The 22,574-nt window shown below is 31.1% G+C and overlaps 2 protein-coding genes across 4 annotated transcripts; one reads left to right on the forward strand and one right to left on the reverse strand.

The window, feature by feature from the left end:
* Positions 1 to 833: 833 nt before the first annotated feature.
* Positions 834 to 5,076, reverse strand: LOC8268282 (kinesin-like protein KIN-10B). 2 transcript variants are annotated; one of them, XM_015727298.3, is made up of 12 exons: positions 4,489 to 5,076; positions 4,234 to 4,402; positions 3,524 to 3,950; positions 3,247 to 3,452; positions 2,854 to 3,143; positions 2,725 to 2,773; positions 2,272 to 2,359; positions 1,851 to 2,128; positions 1,728 to 1,774; positions 1,558 to 1,642; positions 1,440 to 1,478; positions 834 to 1,211 (listed from the first exon to the last, which is right to left on the reverse strand). In XM_015727298.3, exons 1-12 carry the CDS (start codon positions 4,713 to 4,715, stop codon positions 1,071 to 1,073), a joined length of 2,046 nt encoding a protein of 681 aa, XP_015582784.1. In that variant the 5' UTR covers positions 4,716 to 5,076; the 3' UTR covers positions 834 to 1,070. The 2 variants fall into 2 exon arrangements, with proteins under 2 accessions (XP_015582784.1, XP_015582785.1); XM_015727299.3 differs by having other exon boundaries at positions 3,557 to 3,950; positions 4,489 to 5,071.
* Positions 5,077 to 12,285: 7,209 nt separating this feature from the next.
* On the forward strand, positions 12,286 to 21,451 carry LOC8268281 (transcription factor MYB3R-3). 2 transcript variants are annotated; one of them, XM_002532281.4, is made up of 9 exons: positions 12,286 to 12,505; positions 12,929 to 13,083; positions 13,259 to 13,310; positions 13,699 to 13,756; positions 14,508 to 14,602; positions 14,726 to 14,829; positions 15,135 to 15,263; positions 17,632 to 18,761; positions 21,061 to 21,451. In XM_002532281.4, the coding sequence occupies exons 1-8, from the start codon at positions 12,464 to 12,466 to the stop codon at positions 18,749 to 18,751; spliced, it is 1,755 nt and encodes a 584-aa protein (XP_002532327.1). In that variant the 5' UTR covers positions 12,286 to 12,463; the 3' UTR covers positions 18,752 to 18,761; positions 21,061 to 21,451. The 2 variants fall into 2 exon arrangements, with proteins under 2 accessions (XP_002532327.1, XP_015582792.1); XM_015727306.3 differs by having other exon boundaries at positions 12,288 to 12,505; positions 12,917 to 13,083.
* Positions 21,452 to 22,574: the final 1,123 nt, after the last annotated feature.

A 22,574-nucleotide genomic window follows, 5' to 3' on the forward strand; every position in this document is an offset into this window, starting at 1 on the left:
CGGCCAGTGGGCGTTTCGGTTCAGGTTACTGCCCATTTCGGTTCAGAATCATCAAATCGGAACTGAAGTCGGTTCCGGTTTTATTCATATTAATAAATTGTGTATTATATATAGCAAATTTTTACTCTGAAATCGTCTGAGACCGGTTCTGAGTGAGGAGGAACCAGTTCTAAACTGGTATTTTCCGATTTTAATTCCAACTTAAGTAGTTTTGACTGATTTAGTTTTAATTTGAATCTAATCTCGAACTGGCTCGGGCTCAGACCTGAACTAGCCTGTCAATTTTGAGGACTCGTATCCGCAAAGAAGAAAAAAACTATGAAAGTTTCTGAAATTAGTAGCTTTAAGGGCAGTGAAAAATCTAAAATTAGTTGCTTTGTGCTAAAAGATTTTCAGACGCAAAATATATTAGCTGAATATCAGTGACACTGTCATACTAGATGGTTTCAACAAAACAGTTAAGTTTTGACTCTTAGGCCACCATGTTGATAAATTATAAGAAAAAGAGATTGAATGATTGATTTTTGGATCATGCCCTAATGTCCAAACGTTCTCGGGATTAACAAATATAGGAAGTTAAAATGAATTGAAATGTTATATGCATCTGACTTGTTTTAGATAGACACCTATTAATAACCTTTGTAATATATTCGTTGTATGAAACAATGGCCCATTCTATATTCTAAATGCAGGCCCATGACAAGCTTTAAAATGATAATTTGATAGTGCGCCAGATACGAGCAACAGTGCAAATTGCAAAGTTTTAAAGAACTTAAAACTAATGGAACTCCCTGGTAAACTGCAGTTTCATGTGAAATTAGATTCAGGAGGCATAGGAAAATTTGTAGAATATCAACACATGCATACTTTTGAGGGAAAAACACATGTTACAAAGACTACATCTTATACAAGCCAAGTGAGGAGTGGAGAATTGCGATTCTGTCACTTGTACTGTTATCGACATGCCAAGTAGACTGCCTGCTCGTAACATATCCTAGTTTATGTTAAACTGCTAATATCACACAAAATAAGGCCGTTCTGGGTGGTAGATACAAACTTATTCTACGATTTCATTCTGCAATTAAAGCTTGATTTGTAGTCTGATTGATGGATGAAGTATCCATGGACAAATTATTCGACCTACTGGGTGTAGTAGAAACTTCTTGCCTTTCAAATATCCCTCTTGCAGCTCTGCTGAACATGTTGTGAACCTGTGTTTTTTTGCCAGAACTATATTAGTTCATCCATTCAATTATTATCAATGGCTCAAATTCAGGTTAGTCCAACATGTGTTTACTAAAGTCATTACTGAACTTTATTATTTTAAATGTCTCCTAAATAGAAGTCAAATCTAGAGAAAGAGTCTTTGATGTTTGAACATATTTAATATTTTTGATACGTTATTAGTTCAGAGACTACAAATCCCAAGGAAATGCTACCTGCTTGGATGAAAGTCCTAGCTTTTCCAAATCACTCAACTGCAATAAGTCAAAAGCTCCTTTAGTGTTAGTTATACATAACAATTTCAAGGATTATCAATGAAAGATACCTACTCACCGATTTTAAGGGGCTAGTTTCTCTAAGTTCAACGATGTACTCTGCCATTTTCAATCCAATCCCATTGATTTCCAATAGTTCCTCTCTGCAGAAGCCAATAGACAATCTCAGTCTCTAGGCAAAGGATGGTATGCAAGATTCTATAAATAGCTTTTCATGACATTTTTTACCTGCTTGCTGAATTCAGGAAGCCAACATACACTTGCACAAGAGAGCTCTACACGTCAAAATTTTCAAATCAGTGGAAGAGTTTAAGCGCTTTGCTCATTGTGGGTTTGGATCATTCTACGTACCTTCAAAGTAGCGCTCATGGCATTGAATTTGTTTAGCGGGGTTACTGCTGCCGCAAACTGGTCATTTGTGCGGGTTGCAGTGGATGGTGTAATTGGAGTCTTTGGCTCAAAGAAAGCTGAACTCTTCTGTTCTGCAGGCACTACTTCACAGGCAAAGCAGTTTATATTTGAGTTGATGGGGGAGATAACTTTTCTCAAAGGACTTTCCAGTGTAGTTTTCCTCTCACTAACTTGTGATGCTTGTTCTGTGCTTTTCTGCCCCTTGTCCAATAACTCAACTGCACAATGGAACAGTTTAAAATTCTTAATTTACAAGAGTCAATAAATCGACAGAAATGAAATGAGCATTGAGATATATTTGATTTAATTCACTGGCTGCATAAAACAAGAAACTAGCAAGTCACATTTAGTGGTTGTGTACCTGGAAGTTCTGTGGTTAATTGCATGACAGTTTCATCAGAATCAGCACTAGTTTCTTTTCTGTTGTCCTTGGCAACAGACTGCAAATTCTGCAATTAAACTTTAATTTTTGTAAATTTCATAAATTAACATCCACATGAATATCAAGTTCTTGTCTTGTAGTGAATGATAAGAACATGCATTAGCTCATCAGATGAGGAAGAGAGACTTGTTATTGTCAAAATTAATCATCCTAAATCACCGAACAGTAATCCTTAATAATACAACAAAGTTCTCCAAAACTTGATTAAAACAGCAATCAGCATTCTACTTCCAGATGTTGACAACACTACTCATACTAGCCAAACACAACTTTTACTTCCATAATGTTGACAACGCTACTTATACTCTAATTAGAATAGCCAAACACTAGTGGTGCTGGACCTGAAGGTACTATTAGCTAATAAGAACTTACCTCCAGAGAAGCATCATTGAACAGAGTTCTGAAAGGTACAGGCTTCGTCCTGCATATGTTTCAAGCATAAAGATAAGCTAAAGAAACAGAATAATCATCATGTAGCTTGAGATGAATGGTAGCCTCTACCTCTCTTTAGCATCAGAAATGTCCCGGTTGCTATTTCCTTTTGCTTTTACGGAGCTTTGATAATTGGATTTCTTGATAGAACTCGCAGGAAATGGAGAACCATATGCACCTATTCGTTGTGCACTCTTTATCTTGCCTTTTGATTCTAACCAAGCACGCAGTTTTGCCTCCATATCGACTTTAACCTTGGGAGTCTCTAGTTTTTGAGCTGGAGAAACAAAATTTGAGATGTGGCGTGACCTAGCTGCCAAGCTGACAGTATGAACAGATTCTTGGTACTCTCCCGGATTCTACCATTGAAGTAAAAGAAAAATTCCAAATAAGTTAACAAGAATTTCGAAATAAGTTATGGATGCAACTAGGCAATGCTAAATAAATAGCCGTTGTCCTTACCAAACAAGCAACCATCAGAGCACGACTAGTTCCTCCAAGAGAGTCCTGCAGTATCCGGGTCAATTTGCTTTCTCGATATGGTACTCGGGGCATGTTGTTGTTCAGTGCATAAATCACATTTGATAATGAAAACAACGATTGATTAATTTTGGCACTCTCTTGCAGGCGTATCCCTTCATTGCAAGTCTTTCTGTTATCTTCGTTACCTAATAAAATGAAAAAAAGAAATTAAGAAATCAAAGATAGAGATCAACTCGAATCATGTGCATGAACCTACCCATGCCCAATTTGAGGTAGGTGAAAATGTGACCTGCTAAGTCTATGAGGTTAAGCTTCCCATTAATAACAGCTCCAGAACCATCACAGCAAGGAGTTGAGACACGAATAACAAGTACTCCATGGCTTCTACTGGAAACATCATTAAGACCCGTATGAGCAATTTTTCGCCTCTGAGTTCCTCTAGCAAAAACCTCTTGAAATTCAGCCATTGAATTAGCTGAGACTTTAGATAATCCCTTGAGGTGAGTTTGCTTATCTTTATCATCAAGAATTTCAATTTCTTTTGCTTTGAGTTCTAAAAGATCGTAACACCTGTCCATATATACTTCATAATAAGAAATATCTACTTTACTTCCTCTACTCTGGCACATGGACAGAATAGTTGACATGGCTAGTGTCATTAACCCTGGCAATTTATCAGTGCCCTGCAACATCAATCCCATTTCATATACGTTAATTAAGCTCACTTTCACAATGGTTAAAGTCGAAATGACTTCAATGTGCAATTGCAAATTTGAAACACAGTGATAAGAATATGATTATTAACTATTAGATTCAGCTCTAGGTCTCAATTCAGGTTAAAAGAACTATATTTCTCCTACGATTAAACAAGCAAAAAAAAAAAATCAATTTTAGACTTCTTATAAAATGCACATGATTTTGCAAGAATTGGATATGATTTAATTCCAAACGAGACTCTAGCTGTACCTGCATGGTGTAGGTCTTTCCACTACCGGTAGCTCCATAAGCAAACACAGTAGCGTTAAAACCCTCAAAAATACCGGGAATCAAAGGTCTAACTTCTCTCTCAAAAATCTTGCAAATACTGTTGTCCTCTTGACCAAAGAAGGAATCCAACTGATAGCATTCCTTTCGGCTACACATTGTAATACAAAATCAAAACCAAAACCCTAATGATTGCCAAGAAATTAAAACCTAGAGAACTAACTACAAATTGCTAACCTGGTGTCAGGATCTTGAAGTCGAACAGTGACTTCCTCTTCAGACTCGCAATCTTCTCGATCAATAACAGAAATACAACAACTTGTTAGAGTGCCATTTTTTGATGCGATTTCTTGAGGGAGAAAAGGGCGTACTCTTACAATTACTCTAACTTTGGAGATGAAACTGGTGTCCATGCAAGTTTTGATAGATCTAGGTGTGTTCAAGGAACTGGTTTCGACTTCCATTAGAGAAGTATTTTGAGAGTAAACAACAAGATCTTGATTTTGCAGAAGAAATTTGAGGAAGAAGAAGATACAAAATAGAAAAAGCAGTTTAAATGGAATTTGACCGTTATAGTGCTTGGAATTTTAAACAAAGTTTTCAGAAGCAACAACGCAGATTTCCCTATTTGGGCTTTCTATTTGAATTTCGGCTTTTACTGCAGCGTTAGCCGTTGGGCTTTGTAGGGTCCCACCTTAGTTTTTTTTTTTTCTTATTTCCTTTTTTTTTTGAAATATCTCACACTTTGATGATTGACTTTGCATAATTATCAATTAGATTTTAAATTTTGTACCTTATAATAATTTTATTTAATTATTTTAAAATAGTAAAATAAATTTTTATATTTTAATTTATTTAAAAAAATACTTCTCAATAATAATTCTTAAAATTTTATGATGAATAAATGAGGGGATAAGTCAATTTTAATTACCAAAATAAAAATTAGTAAAATTAATAAAAAATTTATTGTATGTAGATATAAAATGTGTGAAAAAAATGCTATTATGTAAGATCTTTAATAGCTATTTTTAAAAAGATAACTTTTAATAGCTATTATATGTCTAGGATAAACAATTTTTTGTCGATTTACAATTATTATTCTTTTAAAAAGTAAAATTGATTTTCCCTGTCATTTTTCTTATCATAAATTTTAAGAATTGTTAAAAATTTAGATATTTATTTTAAAATTTTAAAATAATTGAATAAAATTATTAAAAAGTCAAAATTTAATTGGTAATTAAATTTTGATTTTTTGAACATTATGTTCCATGATAATTAACTTTTTTTTAAAAATTAAATTATTTTTAAGTATTTGAAATTCTTTGCTTGTAAGACAGGCTCCGATCTAAGAGGAGGAATATATATATATATATATATATATATATATATATATATATATATATATAATGTGATGGATAAGTTTAATTTATTAGTTTTTCTTTCCTTTTCTTACCTCTCACCAATTAATATGATATGCAGATTTAATTACGATATACAGTAACATTTATCCACAAACTTAAGATTATTAATATCATAGAATCCACATGATTTAGAAATAAGGCGTTGATAATAATAAGAACTTGATTAGTGGAGGTGCTTGTTATTAGGGAAACAATAAACCTTATTAGGCGGATAGTTAGTTATAACTAAGAGAAGTTGCACGCGTGTATATCGAGACATCCATATAAAACTATTCCTAACACTTAGCAGCCGCAATTGCAAGTGAAGTGAGACAGGCTACTCAAGCAAAATTCTTTTCATAATGCAATACTAAATCTTATACTTTTTTTTTATTGTAAAACTAGTTGTTTATTTGCACACAAATTTGTTTCAGCGACTGTTATTATTATATAATTATAAAATTAAATTTATAAATAAAATTTAATTAAATATTAAATATTTATTCATTATAAGCAAATTAGATATTTTTAATTTTTCTTTTTAACTTTTTAATATTTTAAGATTTTATTAGTATATTAATATAAAAAATATTTATTAATTAATTTTAGCATTATATAAATCAATACTATCAAAATATTCATATTACTATTTTTAGAAGTAGAAGTTATTATATAATTAAAAAACTCATTTATTAGTAAATATACTATTTAAAATATTATTTTCTAGAATTAGAATCATTATCTAATTAGAAAACTGATCTAATAGTTAGTATAGTATTAAAATATAATTAATATACTATTTCTTAGAATAATCATTATTTAATTAGAAAACTAATTATTATCTAATTAGAAAACTAATTTATTATTAATATGCTATTTTTTAGGATTAAAATAAGTATATAATTAGGAATATAATTTATTAATCAATAAATTAATAAATGAAATTACAAGATTACACATAAGTCAGAATTTCACGTGTCAATAATAAGTACATGTATCAAAATAAAAATTCTATGTATCAAAAAAAGGGACACATGTCAAAAAAAAATTAAATTTCAAAGTATATAGATAAGTCAACTAAATACTAAAAGCATCTCTAATGCACTTTTTATATATATCAAACTCTTTATTTTAAACAGTTATATCATAAAATAATACTCCAATACACTCTTTATTCTTTAAATATAAGAGTCAATTTGGCTATCTATATATAGAAAGTCAAACTCTACTGTCTACTATATATATATATATTAATTTCTAAAACCTAAAAGTTTTTTGATATATGTGCTTAATTTTTTGATACATATACTTTTTTTATATGTGTATTTATTTTTGACACATGAAATTCAAGCTTATGTAAAATTTTATATTTTTTCTATTAATTTATTGATTAGAAAGTTATATTTCTAATTAAATATTGGCTCTAATCCTAATACACACACACATATATATAATATATTAATTTCTAAAACCTAAAATTTTTTTGACATATGTGCTTATTTTTTTATACATATAACTTTTATTTTGATGTGTGTATTTATTTTTAACACATAAGATTCAAGCTTATTTAAAATTTTAAATTTTTTCTATTAATTTATTAATTAAAAAGTTATATCTATAATTAAATATTGACTCTAATCCTAAGAAATAACATATTAATTATATTTTAATATTATATTAACTAATAAATAGTTTCTCAATCGGATAATGATACAAATTCTATCCTAAAAAATATCATATTAATTATATCTTAATATTATATTAACCGATAAATTATTTTTATAATTAGATAATAATTCTAATTCTAGAAAATTATATCTTAAATTATATTTTTAATATTATATTAATAATAAATTTTTTTCATTATATAATAAATTTATAATCCTAATAAATAGTAATACCAATTATATTGATAGTATTAATTTATATAATATTAAATTAATAAATATTTCTAAAATAATCTTTATATTATTACAATAATAAAATTTTATAATTTAAAAAAATTAAGAAAGGCATAAAAAAAATATATAGTTTGCTATTATTTTTTAAAATATTATAAATTAATTACTAATAGTAACTCATTATTAAAATTCTATTAATAAAAATGCTACAATTAATAAATAAGATTATCTGTCACTATGTAATTGATTTAGCCTACGAATGACATGATAGGCTGAGTCTATCTAAAAATTAATATAAGATAATAATGTTGGAGGCATCCATGGTGTAATAATAAAGAAAACCAAAGAAGACTGAATTTGAAATTAGCATGTTGAAGCAAAATTTGACAATTTTAACTGCGAAAGCAAATTCGGGAGGCTTAAAAACATAAGAAGTCAATTCGACCAAATTGAAAACTAGTTTGAATGTGAGTGAATCACCTTATTTAAATTGTTCAACCAATTTGATCAACTAGTAAGAAAGCTGATGTGGCGAAATGTTGTCAAGCTATTATGGGCGACGGTTTCGAGCGCGCACCTAAATATCTTTAGTGATTATGATACTGCAAGATTTTTCAACATACTCGAGAATATGCTAACTAATCATATAGACTAGCGCATATATTGGAGTCGCCACTCGGGTAATTCTGGAGGACACTTTTTCTAATTGAGTGGCATTTCTCGATTGCATAAGGAAGTTCCGCCACATCCAAAGATATATCCAGAAGCCAATTTCCTTATTTGTATATTTTTATTTTTAGTTTTGTTGTTTAACAGACTATTCTCTATAAATGCGATAATTATATTTATATAAATATTCATTACAACATGTGAGGTCCTCCTGAGTCTAGCACATTTTGTTTAAGCCAAAATCCCAATTGTATTGTTAGTGTAAGTTTATCATTCAATTATGTACAAGGAGATCCACCTAGTATAGCTCAATTACAACTTATGCTTTACTAACCTTTAAGCCTAAATGGACTACCTTTTATGCTATGCTCAAATTGGATGATCCGTAATCTAGTGTGGCCCAATTAATTAGTTAAAATATGATAAAATCTACTAATCTATTTAGATTTTAATTTAAGCTTATTTTTGCCATCCTTTAACCTAATGGACTAATTTTTCATGTTAAGGTCCAAATTTAAACCTAAAGAATATGTCTAATTTTAATTAAGTATTCACACAGTAAATATTTGGCATCCATTAATATAATACAAAAACTAAAGTGTAAAAAATTAAATCTAACTATTACAAGAATTGAAAGAGAAATGCGTAAAACTAAGTTACAGAGTACAAAATAAACTAAAACCACATAAAAATCCAAAACTAGGCAGATTTGGGTGTAGAACCAATTGGCTGAGGTCACAGAGCTTATCGGCTATAGAGCTTAATCAGGCTGGTTTTGCAATTTTTCTTCAAATTCTCATACCCAGGAGCCGATTTTACATGCACAAAAGGTCAAAAAAAATTAAAATGAAATAATAAAATAACAGCATAAAACAAATTAAAACACCAAAACACACAAAAGTAGTATGAACACAAAGAAAACAATAAAATGGAAAACAAAGAAAAGTCACATGGCGGATTCTAAATTCAAACATGCAACCCTAAAACTTTTATATAATCACATAATCATTATAAAAAATACAACAAATCATATAACCCTAATCCTTCTAATTATCATATTCAAAATCCAACACATTCATATTATCATATTTAAAATTCAATAAAATCAGAAACATATTAATTATGGGAAACCCTAATCTAATCATACAGATAAAAAAATAAATCATTCAAAGACCCATCCTAATCATGTTTCTAGAGTCTGAAAAAAAGAACCAATAAGATAAAGAAAGGTTGATGATGCTGAAGTGGAGAAATCCTAAGGTTGTCACAGTAGATTGTTAATCTATGAGTCTTTAGAGACAATAAGGTAGTTGAATTAAAGATTGAATGAGAATCCAAAATTGTTTAGGGTTTGAGAAAGTTTTAATCGTTTAATGAATTTACTTTTCTAATCTGAGGTTTTTCCTTAGTGACTTGTATTTGTAGTTGTCAAATTTTTTTTTTGTCTTTGAATGAACTTATGGTTTTTTATTTTTAGTAGTCTATGATTGATATCACTCCAGCTAAGAATAGCTAATAAATTGTTAAACCTAATCCTAGGTCATAATTTTCTTTTATAAAAGTGGGTCTTATAAAACCCTAGAGCAACAAATAGACTCATATTGATTTTTTATTCGAGAAAAAGATTCCCTTTTAAGTTATCAATATCCAATAAAAATTTAAATTCAAATAAACATCAATAAAAGCTATCAATTATCGTTAAATAATTTTAGAATCTTATTTTTTTATTAATTTTTGGCATTTTAAAGTCAAAATATGCATAAAATGGCATCAGATTTCGAAAATTAACCAATTGGGACTGTGTAGAGTCGGTCGGCTTTGCATAGAGACGATTCAGTTCTATGCTAAACTTATCAACTCTGTGTAGAGCCGATTAGCTCTAAAGAGTAAAAAGTTTTAAAAATTTTGCACTTTAGTCCCTAAACTTGTAAAAATTATCGTTTCACCCTTCAAATTTAATTTTTTCTGTCATTTGAACCCAAATTGATTCTAGAAAAATAATTTTGGTTCAATTATTCTCACTCTTAATTGGGATTTGCCCATCCTCAACCTCTTGAGACTCGAGAAATGTAGTAACTTTCATCATCGAATTTTCCATAATTTCTTCCATATATAAATTTGAAAAATAGATGCTGACAATTATATTGGGCCCAATCATGCATTGCCAAGTGGCAGAAGGTGAAGATGACTAGGATTATTACAAGTGCATGACGAGCGTAAGGGAAGCATATTTTACCAACCTTTTAAAATTTTGCTTTGATACCACAATATAAAAAAAAAGAAAAAATAGAGAATTAAATTATAGTTCTTGTATATGCTGATACAGAGCAAAATCTATTTATATACTAACATGGTAGGGTTGTGAAAAACAAAAAGGGTGGTTGGTTAAGCATAATACAATTCTAAAATAAAGGCTAAAATAAAACTAGCGGTTCTTAGATATGATATACATCAGCAATAAGAAAATTACAAAATATAAAATTTAACTATAAATGAAAACAATAGATTTTAAAGATTTTTGAACCGTTGAGTATGATTGTAGTTTAATATGTTTTATGATAATAATATGTTTGCCATTTTAAATTTAGAACAATGTACATATAATGTTCAACCATCTAATAAATAATTGCCATGGTGATGGAAATTGATCCTATAATGTCAAAATTCAAAGTCACGCCTCTAAAGTCTTTTTTATTCAATTAAAAAAAGTCTTTTGAGAAAAGCTACATTTGAAAACTTAATATTACATAAGAGATTTGATTCAACTATCTTCAATTGCCAAAATTCTCTACACATGTAGATTGATTGCTTAGAACCTTCCAAAATTATATTATCAGAGAATTTTCTACACATGGAAAAAGAAATGTATAGTTTTGTGATTTAAGGCTGAATTATGTACTGAGGAATATGTGTAGCCATTTTTAATTTATGTATATCTTTTCACTAATTCATGAATAATAGAAAAATAATTCAATGGTAAATAATTAAGTAATTTTGTAGAAATTATTTTATTAATGTTAATTGTTTGTTATAAGAAAATATCATAAGAAATTTTCATGAACCTTTAAAAGGAACCACTTACTTGATATCCAAATAAAAAATTAGTCAAAACAATCACTAACTAATGATTAAGTTTATCTAAATTCTAAGTTCTACGCAAAGAATTTTATCTATATAGTTTATGATTATTTATTAATTGTTTAACCCTCCTAATTAACATAAAAGATAATATTAAATAGAGAAAGTATATTTTATTTTATTTTTATAAGAAAAGAAAATTTCCCATCACACCAATTTCTTTACAAAATAGGAACTAAAATATAAGAATGTAATAAAATCACAATTGAATTTAAAGTGAAGTTTAACTTGAGGAGTTGGAAGTCATTAATTCATTATCGAATTTAGAAAAATGGTTCTCAAACTTGATTATCATTGCAATATTTAATAAAACTCACATGAACTTTATCCTTAATTTTAATTTATATATTTATTATTTTTATTAAATCGATTATCTAAACTGAATCCAAATAGCTTTAGTTTTGGATTTATTTTAGTATCACTTGATTTGATTAAGAGTTACTTATACTGGTTTTGTTAAATATTTTTACTTTAAACCGAACAAATGGATCCATAAACATTTATAAAAATAAATATCCGAAAGACCCCTGAAATATTTGGAGAGCAACCCCAAGAGAGTAAGCAGATCCATCCACACCGCTAACCCCCAACATTCTATGCCCTAAAATCAGATGAAACGTATCTTTCCATAAAAACGCTACACTAAACCTCGACTACTTATTTTTCAATCCAACGGTTCAGAAACGCCCGCGAAGCTTATCACCCCGTTAACACGATCGCGAAACTAGTTCGACAATTAATACGTAGTGCTTCGTAAAGCTTTTGTGTGCCGTTTGAGGTTCAAACTTTGGTCCTTAGAAACGCTAACGTCCGTTAACCAAAGCCGGTTTTAGAACCTCAAGAAAAACTCAATAAAACGCAAGGAAGTCCCTATAACGGTACTTAACGGAGACGTCGGTGCTAATATATTCGTTACATATAAATCTACTCTCTGTGTATTGTATTATTCTCTCTCTCTCTCTCTGTTTCAACGGGCGAGTTTTTTTCGAAACAAAAGTGAAAGCTTTTTTGGTGTTTTTGACACACAGACGTTTCGTTTCTATCTCTATCTCTTTGTGTTTTTGGGTCAAAAGGGTTTCAGTTTTTATTTCTCTTTCTTTATCGATGAGCTCCACTGCGATTCCCGCCACTTCTTTACAAGAAGAGGTCAGCTTCTTTTATTTTGTTTTGATTTATTGTTGCTGAATTTTAAGTTTTTCTTTCTTATTGTATTGGTTTTGATTATCTCTATTATGTATTTCTTGACCTTTAAGTAGTGTTCTGATTTAGAGAAGTATTTGTTTCTTTTTTCTTCTTTTTAAACCCTAGAATTGGATGTGATTTTATGCTTTTCTTTATTGGTTTTGATCTAAATACTGATTTTTAAGATCTGGTTTTGATTTGTATTTGTATTTGGTGATGTGGGTTTGATTGTATTGGTGTTGAGTTGAGTTTTTTTTAGGGTTTATGTTTCGTGGATCAGGATCAGTTAATTCTTGAGGGTTTTATGTTTCTTTATTATGTTTACTTTTGTATAAATAAGTTTTTCTTTTTTTGATGTTGTCAATTGGGTTTTAGAGATGTTAACAGGAGGAGGAAATGGACGAGGCGAAAATAGAGGAGTGCTGCCTTGAAAATAAGCAATTAACAGCAGCTTCGAGCTCATCTCTATCTGAAGGCAGTGGCAGTGCTACTCTTAAGTCTCCTGGAGTATCCAGTCCAGCCACAGCTTCACCAACGCATAGGTTACTGTTCTTTAAGTCTCACGCACTTCTATTTAGCAAGCTGTGGTTGATGCATCTTTATTCGTATTTTGTTTAATTTAGTGGTTGGTATGAATCTTGTATTGGGTTTTGGTGCTTTATGTTTGAATTTTTACTAAATATGTATTGCATGTGAGCTGAGAATCTGAGTTTGCAGGAGGACTACTGGGCCAATAAGGCGAGCAAAAGGTGGCTGGACTCTAGAGGAGGTTTGTAGTCTCTTGGACTTATATTATTCTCATATTCATCATAGATAAAGAGGAGGGTGATGAGAAGGTTAGACGATGTGTATCTTAGGATAGTAGGGAAGTTGGTACTCGAGTTCATTGGCTTCTTGAAGGACAAGGTTGTTCTAGTTGGCTATTGTATCTTATTTGGATTAGCTTGGTACCTTTTTGTATTCTTGTTTGTTGGTTGGCCTTGTAATTAGAAATAGACAAGTAATGTACATGTGGATAGGTTCAAATCAATTATGCTTTCATATTAGCTAATCTAAGATTTGTTAGTTTTTCTCAGATGCCTATTTCTCTACTGGCTATTTTGCAATAGTACTGTTTCTAAAATAATCAATCTAACAACTTGTTTAACATTCTACAGGATGAGACATTACGCAATGCTGTTGCTGCTTTTAAGGGGAAAAGTTGGAAGAAAATAGGTTTCTCTCTGCTTCCTACTGTTTTCATTGTTAAACCACTTGCAGCTTCTAGGATTTGAGATTCGTTTGGAATATATTTTGGTTTATATATTTTAAATGCTGGTGTAATAATGAGCTTGCTCAGACAGTGCATTAATGAACTAGCTGATCATGAAATGTGGAGATTAGAACGATATTTGTAAAATAGATCAACACCTGCTTTAGGGGACCTGTATCACAAAATTTACATCCATTGCCTGTTTCTGGCATAGTAGGGAGGGCACACTGCTAAAATACAGAAAATATTGTCCAGATAATGCTGATGTTTCTCTCCCTAAATTGATGGATAAAGTTAACTTGCCTCATTCAACTACAATTACAGCACTGATATAAAGTTTAACAGAGTTGTTGTATGAAATAAGACCTGCTTAGACTTTGATTCCTTTTAATTTCGAATGGTAAGAATATTTTGTAGCATAAGATAATACATAGATGACTAGATATGTAGCTTTGATTTGAAAAATTTAAGTTTTCTTTAGTTAGCTGAATTATGAAATGTTGAGATAAAATAGATATTCTTAAAGTAGATCTAAGAAATCAAGAAGCTTGCTTTGGTTGCCTGAATCCAAAATTTTTGCAGCCATTGCATTGTTGACAAGAGGATCTTAATCCTGATCAGATGCGTGGCATTGATTTTGGAATATTTACTCTTTATTATAATGATTTTCTTTTTACATTCAAGATATTAAAATTTGAATGTGTATGCACACAGCTGAGTTTTTCCCTGATAGATCAGAAGTGCAATGTCTGCATCGATGGCAGAAGGTTCTTAATCCAGATCTTGTTAAAGGACCATGGACCCAAGAGGTGGGCACCTCACCCAATTTCTCTGTTATTCTATCTCTTTACTGTAGGCCTTAATGCTTGCATTCTAGTATTCTATCTCTTTGCAGGCCATAGTTCAATCAGATTTTTCCTTTTGTTCTTTAGGAGGATGATAAGATTACGGAACTGGTAGCAAAATACGGACCCACAAAATGGTCTGTCATAGCAAAGTCGTTGCCTGGTCGTATAGGGAAACAATGTCGAGAAAGGTAACATCCATGACTCTAGATGAATCTAGAATGATTTTATCAAATGATACACTGTATTGCATTATCTTTTTCACCCTTTGTTTAGAGAAATATGGTACCAGAATTCTTGAAAATGCTGTAGCTGATCGAATTTCAGATAAATCATTTCTTGCGCTCTATGATAATGTTACTAGAACAATTCACAAACCTTCATCAGTACTTTTGCATGCTAAAAATTATTACGTGACACTAAAGCATCGTGAACGGCAATGAATGCCAAATTGGTGATTGATTATAAGTTTGCAAATTGTTTCAAATGTTTATAGGTGGCACAATCATTTGAATCCTGATATTAAAAAAGATGCTTGGACATTGGAGGAGGAAATGGCGCTCATGAATGCCCATAGGATACATGGAAATAAATGGGCTGAAATAGCTAAAGTTTTGCCTGGAAGGTAAGCATTCTTGCCTAATATGTCATATATGTGACAGAAACTTAATTACTACATACAATTAATATTGTGAAGGTTTTATCTGGAAGTTATGTTGCTGCATTTAGGAACTTCATGACATATCCGGAGACTAGATGATTAAGGTTGAAAAAATAGAAAATAATTAGCATAAAGAAACTTCTGAGTTAAAACTTAAATTGAAATCATACAATAAAAAATTGTCTAATAGCTTCTCTATTTATACTAGTGAGGATAACACTAATTCTAGACTGAAAACTAGTCCTACCTAATCAAATGAAGACTAATCAAACGAGTACCTAGATAAAGATAGAAAAGAAACCTAAACAAACTAAATAATGTTCTAAACCAAATAACATAAAGGAAACTAAATACAGTTCAGTTTTGAATTGGATGCTCCTGCATCATACTCCCCGGGCTAGGGGAAAAAAGAACACGGCTTCAACGAGTTAACTTTTGTTCAAAATTCAGTGCATGCATCTATGCGGAACAACTTCTTATTCTATTGAGAATGCCTTCAATAATCTTCTTATGCCTTGTTTAACCTTATGTCTACAAGTTGACTCATTGTATGCCTCGATTGATAACATAAGCAATGTCTCCCCCAGGTCTTTGTTTTTCTTGTAGTAGGTAAATTTAGCACAATATAGGAATCTTCTTATATGACTTAACATCTTTAGGATCCTCCTATGTCACTGAGTTGTAAAAGATCACTACCCTTAATAGCAGCATTTGTAGATTCCTCTTTTAAAGGTTGCAATCTAGGACTTTAGAGTCCTCATCCTTGTACCATCATCTATGCTGAATTGATTAATTAAAATACTTTGTAGTTACATTCTCTTTTATGATACATGATAGCTCGTAAGGATGGGGCTGTTTTTCAGTAGTCTTATTTAGCTCCTCCATTGGTTGTTTTGATACTACGCTCTCCAAACTTTTTTTCCTTGCACTATAATAGTGAAACATGTTGAACAAGAAATGTTTCTCCTTGGGTGGGGGAAAAGTCAATTTCTTCCTCATCATCAAAATACTCATCATAAATTGGTTCTTTGAGGCTAGCTGCATCAACTTCAACCTCAGCTCCTCCACCATAGAAATCAAAAGCATTCACCACTCTTCCAGCTCACTTCGTGCCGCTCAGTTGCATGCCCAACTTCATAAAAAGGGTTGACATCCTTAATTTCATCTTCATCCTTAAGATCTTTTGGAATCTTGGGTTGTTCATGGTCACTTTCTAGGTTCTCCATTTGGGTCTCTGCAGGTTGTTGACGCTGCAAGGCTTGCAGCAGAGGTCAACTCCTCCATCATTCTTCACAATTCAGCCAACTCTGTTTGTAGGGGTTGATTTGTCATTGGTTAGTATCAGAAAACCTAGGATAATTAGCTTTTGGTACCACTTGACGTAGCAGAAGACTAGAACAGGATGATAAAGTTTGGAACAATAGAAAATAATTAGGGTTTAACAAATCTCTGAATTAAATCTAAAGTGAAATCAGAAAAGACAATAATAAAATTGTTTACTAGCTAGGATGAAATTCTAAACCTAGAATGAAAACTAATCCTACCCAATTGAATAAAAGACAGATGAAACAGTTATTCTGAATAAAGATAGGAAGAAACCTAAACAAACCAATGGGAAAATTAAATAAAGCCCTAAACCAAATAAAATAATAAATAAAATTCAGTTTTGAATTGGATCCTGCATCGCATCAGATGTTATATGTAACCTTTTTTTCACATTAGCTGTAGTTGGCAGAAGTCAGGAAGATGTATTTACAGGGTAGTATACATATGAATAGAAATTTTGAGCTTATTTGGAAAAGAAAAATTTATATACTCATGTCTTGTGTGTATGCCCATTCAATTTGATTTATCCTGATTTAACAACATATTTTTTGAATTTTGATTATTTTGAACGGATGGATTTTGAATGAAATGAAATGTTTTTATTAATTTTCTAATAATTTGGCTATAGCAGTTCGTCATTTGGAAATGATTCCATTGTGATTAAACTGAAGCTGTGACCATGAAAGCTTTCTTTTGGAGCACAATAATGATCATTGCTTAATTTATCATATCTGTGGTCTAATTAGATATGCCAAACAGAATTAAGTTGTATTAATATCAAATACCTCGAGGTAGCATGTCTACTTGGCATTGATCTGAAATTCAGACAGTGAGGGAGAATAGATATTGCATTCTCCTCCTTGTGCAGGGAGGAAGGCACGGTGCGAATTCTGATTGGGGGTGAGAACTGAGTGGGCTTATAGATAGTATATTAACCAGTAGTAGTGTAGCAATTGCATTTTACCTCAAATTGAATTTTGAGCTTGACTGAACTTTCTTTACACAGGACTGATAACTCCATTAAGAACCACTGGAATAGTTCCTTGAAGAAAAAATTAGATTTCTACTTGGCTACAGGGAAACTTCCTCCAGTTGCAAAGAGCGATATTGTTTTTTCTTCACGGAAACTTCCTTCAGTTGCAAAGAATGGTAGCCAAGATGGAATCAAAGATATAAATAATAAACATTCTGTTTTCAAAATGTATAAAGAATCAGATTCAACAGCACAAACTTCATCAGGAACTACTGATGTATGTAAGCTAGAAGAAGATAGTAAGAATCAGTTAGAGTCATCACTTCTGGTGCGAGATTTGGCAACGTCGTCAAGTTTTCTTCCAAATGAGTCTGCTGATTCTGAAGGTGTAGAATGTAAACCTAATTCTTTTACCGCAGATCTTAGCTGCTGTAATTCAGAGCCACTACGGAAATGCGAGAGTTGTGGGATAAATAATGAAATTGGTGAAGGCAAATTTATTGGGTCTCAATTGCATTTTGGAACATCAAGTTATGGTTCTTTGTATTATGAACCACCACAATTAGGAATTTGTACTCCAATACACGTGGATCCTTTAATTGTGCATCATGTTCAGCACGAGTACTGCTCTAGCCCAATTGCTTCTCCTATTAGTTTCTTCACTCCACCTTGTGTGAAGAATAGTGATTTGAGTTCCCAAAGCCCTGAATCTATATTGAGAATAGCTGCCAAAAGCTTTCCCAATACTCCATCTATATTTCGAAAGAGAAAGGTAGGAAGTCAAGTACATATGCTTCAAAGTAAAAGTAGTAAAGTTAGTCAGGAACCTGTTGAAGGAAGGTTACAGGTGTCTAATGGTCAGGGAAGAACTGAGTATACTTCAGAGAAGACCGAGTCTCAAGATGGAAGTCTGTCTCACAGTCCTTGTCGAGATAATAGCACCATTAGGCCTAATGATAAAGCTTTTAATGCCTCTCCTCCTTATAGGTTGAAGTCCAAAAGAACTGCTGTTTTTAAGTCCGTAGAGAGACAACTTGAGTTTACTTTTGACAGGGACAGGTGTGATAGTGCCAAGTCTGTGGGATTATCTGCAAATGGGAGTTCTATTGTTACTGAAGATTGTTCTCATGCAGCAAAGATGGGAATTACCTAGAGCACAACCTGTAAGTCTGAGTTTTATTGCCCTTACTGCTGCATTCTGTTTTAGAATCCTTTTACACCTTTATTATGGATTTATTTATTTATTTTAGTTGTCCCTCAAAAAGAATGACTATGGGGATGCATTTAAGTTAGTTCGAGTGGTGGATAAGTGGTCCTGCTAATATTTTAAAAAAGTTTTGTGGTTATTTTGTACTTTAAGTGTATCTTTTAGGTTCGGTGCCTCCCTGAAATGTTATTTACCCCTAGGGCCACTTTTCTAATAATGACCTCCATCATATCATGTTGTTAATTGAAAGTAAAGGTCCTCCTAAAGAATTTTATTTCTTTTTGCTTTTGATATTTTGTCTAGTTAAGGAACTACTCTTGGTTAAATTTTTTATATATATAGCTGAGCAATGATTTATTACTCTTCATGTTAATCCTTTTTTTTTTTAATATTGCATTATCAGTTTACTTTAGATATCAATTATTCATTGACAATAGTTGCATATATTAAATAATGACCTTAATAGTAGAACTTGTCAAAAGCACTTGTAAGAGTTAGTTGTATATATACTACAGTGTATGCATGCAAATTATAGAGATCTCTGTTTCTAAAATAATTTTGGACCAAGTTTGCAATTCTATAAGGAAAATATCTATTATTGAATAATAATAATTGCAGAAATATTTCTAAAAGATAATTGGTAGAACTCAAAAAGAAAACTTGTAACAGTTGCCTTTAACATTTTCAAGTATGAGTATAAAAATTCTGTTTCATGGTAAGTTGTAAGATGCATGTATGATTATAACATACTGAAAGGCTGTGCAGTATATATATTCTGTTCATAGAAAGTCTTAAGATGCCTTCATGATTATACCATACTGAAATGCTGTATCTACATTTTCAAGTATTTATAGTGTTCTAAAAAAAGTACAATGGGTACTTCTGCCCCTTTGATTGGATCTGCCTCTGAATGGATGTGCATCTTCATGTTCCCCAATTTGGGTTGAAAGAAAACTGCACCTTATAGTGATCCATCAAATATTGGGAAGATGATTGAAAAGAAAAAGGAAAAGGCAAATTGAATAGTTTTGCCATACATGGTTATGTACCCGGACCCGTCTGTGTTGCATGCAATTGATGATTAAGATTAATGGTTTTGCCTTTTGGCAATAGAATTTAATTTGCTTCTTGCCATTTGTTGCTGCTTGGCTATAGAAGTACTTCACATTCACTTTAGCAAAGTTGTCATGACTGATGAGAAAATTTTAGGCCTAATGACATCTATTCTATACCTTTTATTTTGTAATTGGGTCGTGTATTCCATTTAATGTAAAATAATAGCCTCCATCACTATTCTATCAACATACTAGCAAATGTTAGTTCTCTTTATATTAAATGGGAATCCAAGTTAATGGGACCCATTTAGTATGTCAGATCACTCAGCTGTACATTTTGTTGTCATTAGAAGGATTAGTTAAACTGTAAAATACTTTGCAAGCTTTTTTTTCTTTTTGGTGATTGAGCCTCTTCATTTAACTGCAACTAAGGGAAGCATAGTGCCCAGAAGCTAGCCTGTCAGGGAAGCAGGCTGAGAAGAGAACGGGTGACTAATCTGTGTGGATAACTGGGTATCCTCCCTTCACTCTTCTTCCTTAGGACTCTGAAGTCTAAGCAGGGCCACCATCATAAAAGTTACGCAAAAAGTACTCCAATCAGAACTAGGAACTGTGGCTGATAATGATTTATTACTTAAAAATGGTACTTGTTGGACTTCTTAAAACCAAATTTAGACCAAGAGGGCTCTGATAAAAGTGAAATTTTATAAAACCTCTGGTATATTTTCCTCTACAGAAAAAGAAAAGAGGGAAAAAGAAAATCAGCATGTAGATATTACTGTCTCCTTGTGTTTTCTTGGATTATACTTGTGGATTTCACAGGTGAGAAAGTTGAATCCAAGAAAAAGTGCATTGCACCATGCATCTATGTTCATTTCTGTGCGTCTTGTCTGAACTTGTGGTACTGCTAGAAATGGAATCAGGATTTTGTCTCTTGTTTGAAGAGAAAGTGCATGTATCATCTGCTTATGATAAGGAGAATTATATTCCCGAACTCTTAAATGTAGAAACCTTGGCTCAAATTGTGCTTGCTATGGTATAGTTCTCAGGAATACAATTCTATTCGAAACTAAAGAAATAGAATTTTCTATCCTTGACATGGTATTGCCTAGAGTAGAAATTACGTGAAGCATCAAAAAGTTTATAGTGTACATTTCTTACCACCCATTCTAATTACCTGCATTTTTAATTGTTCTTCAGAGTAGCAGGATGGGGCATACAGTTGCAGTCAGCTGACAGTTCCCTCTTGGTGGATGGAAACTTGACTTTCGGATATTAGTAAGCAGCTTCTCAGCAACCTGTTTCCATCATGTGCTCTATCAATGGATGTCTTCAATGTCAGTCTGATCAATCATCTTGCAGAAGCTTGCACAGTTGCATCCCTTGTTTTCTTGTATATGGGGGACTTATCTTAATTTTTTTTTTAATCCAAATTATATTCAGCTTTAGGCCTCTGGTATCAGTAGAATAAGATATGATAGTTCCCAATTAGTTTGTGGATAAATATCAACTGTCATCAGCTTTGTATAGACTCCACTTTCAAGAAAAAAAAGAAAGAAAAAAGAATGATGCTCAAAAGAATTTCATATCAGGAGTGGCTTCTCTTCTATGCACACGGCACTTTTATGATTTCTTTTTAATGTTTTTTTAACACCCGAGTCGATAACAATAAGCATGAAGTATTGTTAAGAATGGCACATCTTCTGCAGATTATTCTCTGCGTAATTGAAATTTTATTATTTGAGTTTCGACTATGCTTTCATTCCAGACCATCAGAGAAAGCCAACAGAAGAACTAAAGCTTTGGCCTCTGCACCAGGAAAATGGCGAAAAAAAAATGATCAAGATATTAATTAATTAATTAAAAACACTTGGCTTACTATGTGTGCCCTTATAATATGTTATTTTTGAAACATTGGCATTTTTTCCAAAGCATGATATTTCCACAATAGTGATCTAAAAGTAATTGAAAATAATGATTAGATTAGATAGATCACCCCTGTGACTATGTTTATTTATTTAATTTTTTATGATCCAGTAATACTGGAATATAAATGTTTAATAAATATTTTAAAATATAATTATCAATAAATAAGAAAAATACTATAACTAGTAATTTATATCGTAGAAATAATATTTATAATAAATAATATAATATATAAAAATTAGTAATGATACTGAAATTGTTCTAGTTAGAGAATAGATAACAGTATTTTTCCAAATCTAACGTTTTGCAGAAAAGAATTGCTCAATTATGAATTTATTTTTAAATACCGCCCATTACATACTATTATTATTATCTTATTTATAAATAATACTGTAAAATAAATTTATAGAAATATTTTTATAAGTTTTTTAATGTTTCATATTTACTTGTCGCACTTTAATAAATAATAATAATTTAAAATTTTTAAATACTTTCTCCGTAATTTTTTTATTATAAAGATTTTACTAATACAATAAATTCAACTATATTTTATTTAAGAAATTATTTAATAATTATAAAATTAAATTATAAGTTTAAATAATACTAAAAATATAATAATATGTTATTGTTAAAATTAAAAATTATTCTATAATTAGAAAATTAGTTTATTACTTAATACAATACTAAAAATAATTAAAATGATATTTTCTACAATTAAAATTATTATTTAATTAAAAAAATTTTAGATAATAAAAAATTATACAATTGACCATAAATTCTATCCAAAC

The sequence above is a fragment of the Ricinus communis genome, chromosome 10 (assembly GCF_019578655.1).
Source record: "Ricinus communis isolate WT05 ecotype wild-type chromosome 10, ASM1957865v1, whole genome shotgun sequence".
Classification (NCBI taxonomy): Eukaryota; Viridiplantae; Streptophyta; class Magnoliopsida; order Malpighiales; family Euphorbiaceae; genus Ricinus; species Ricinus communis.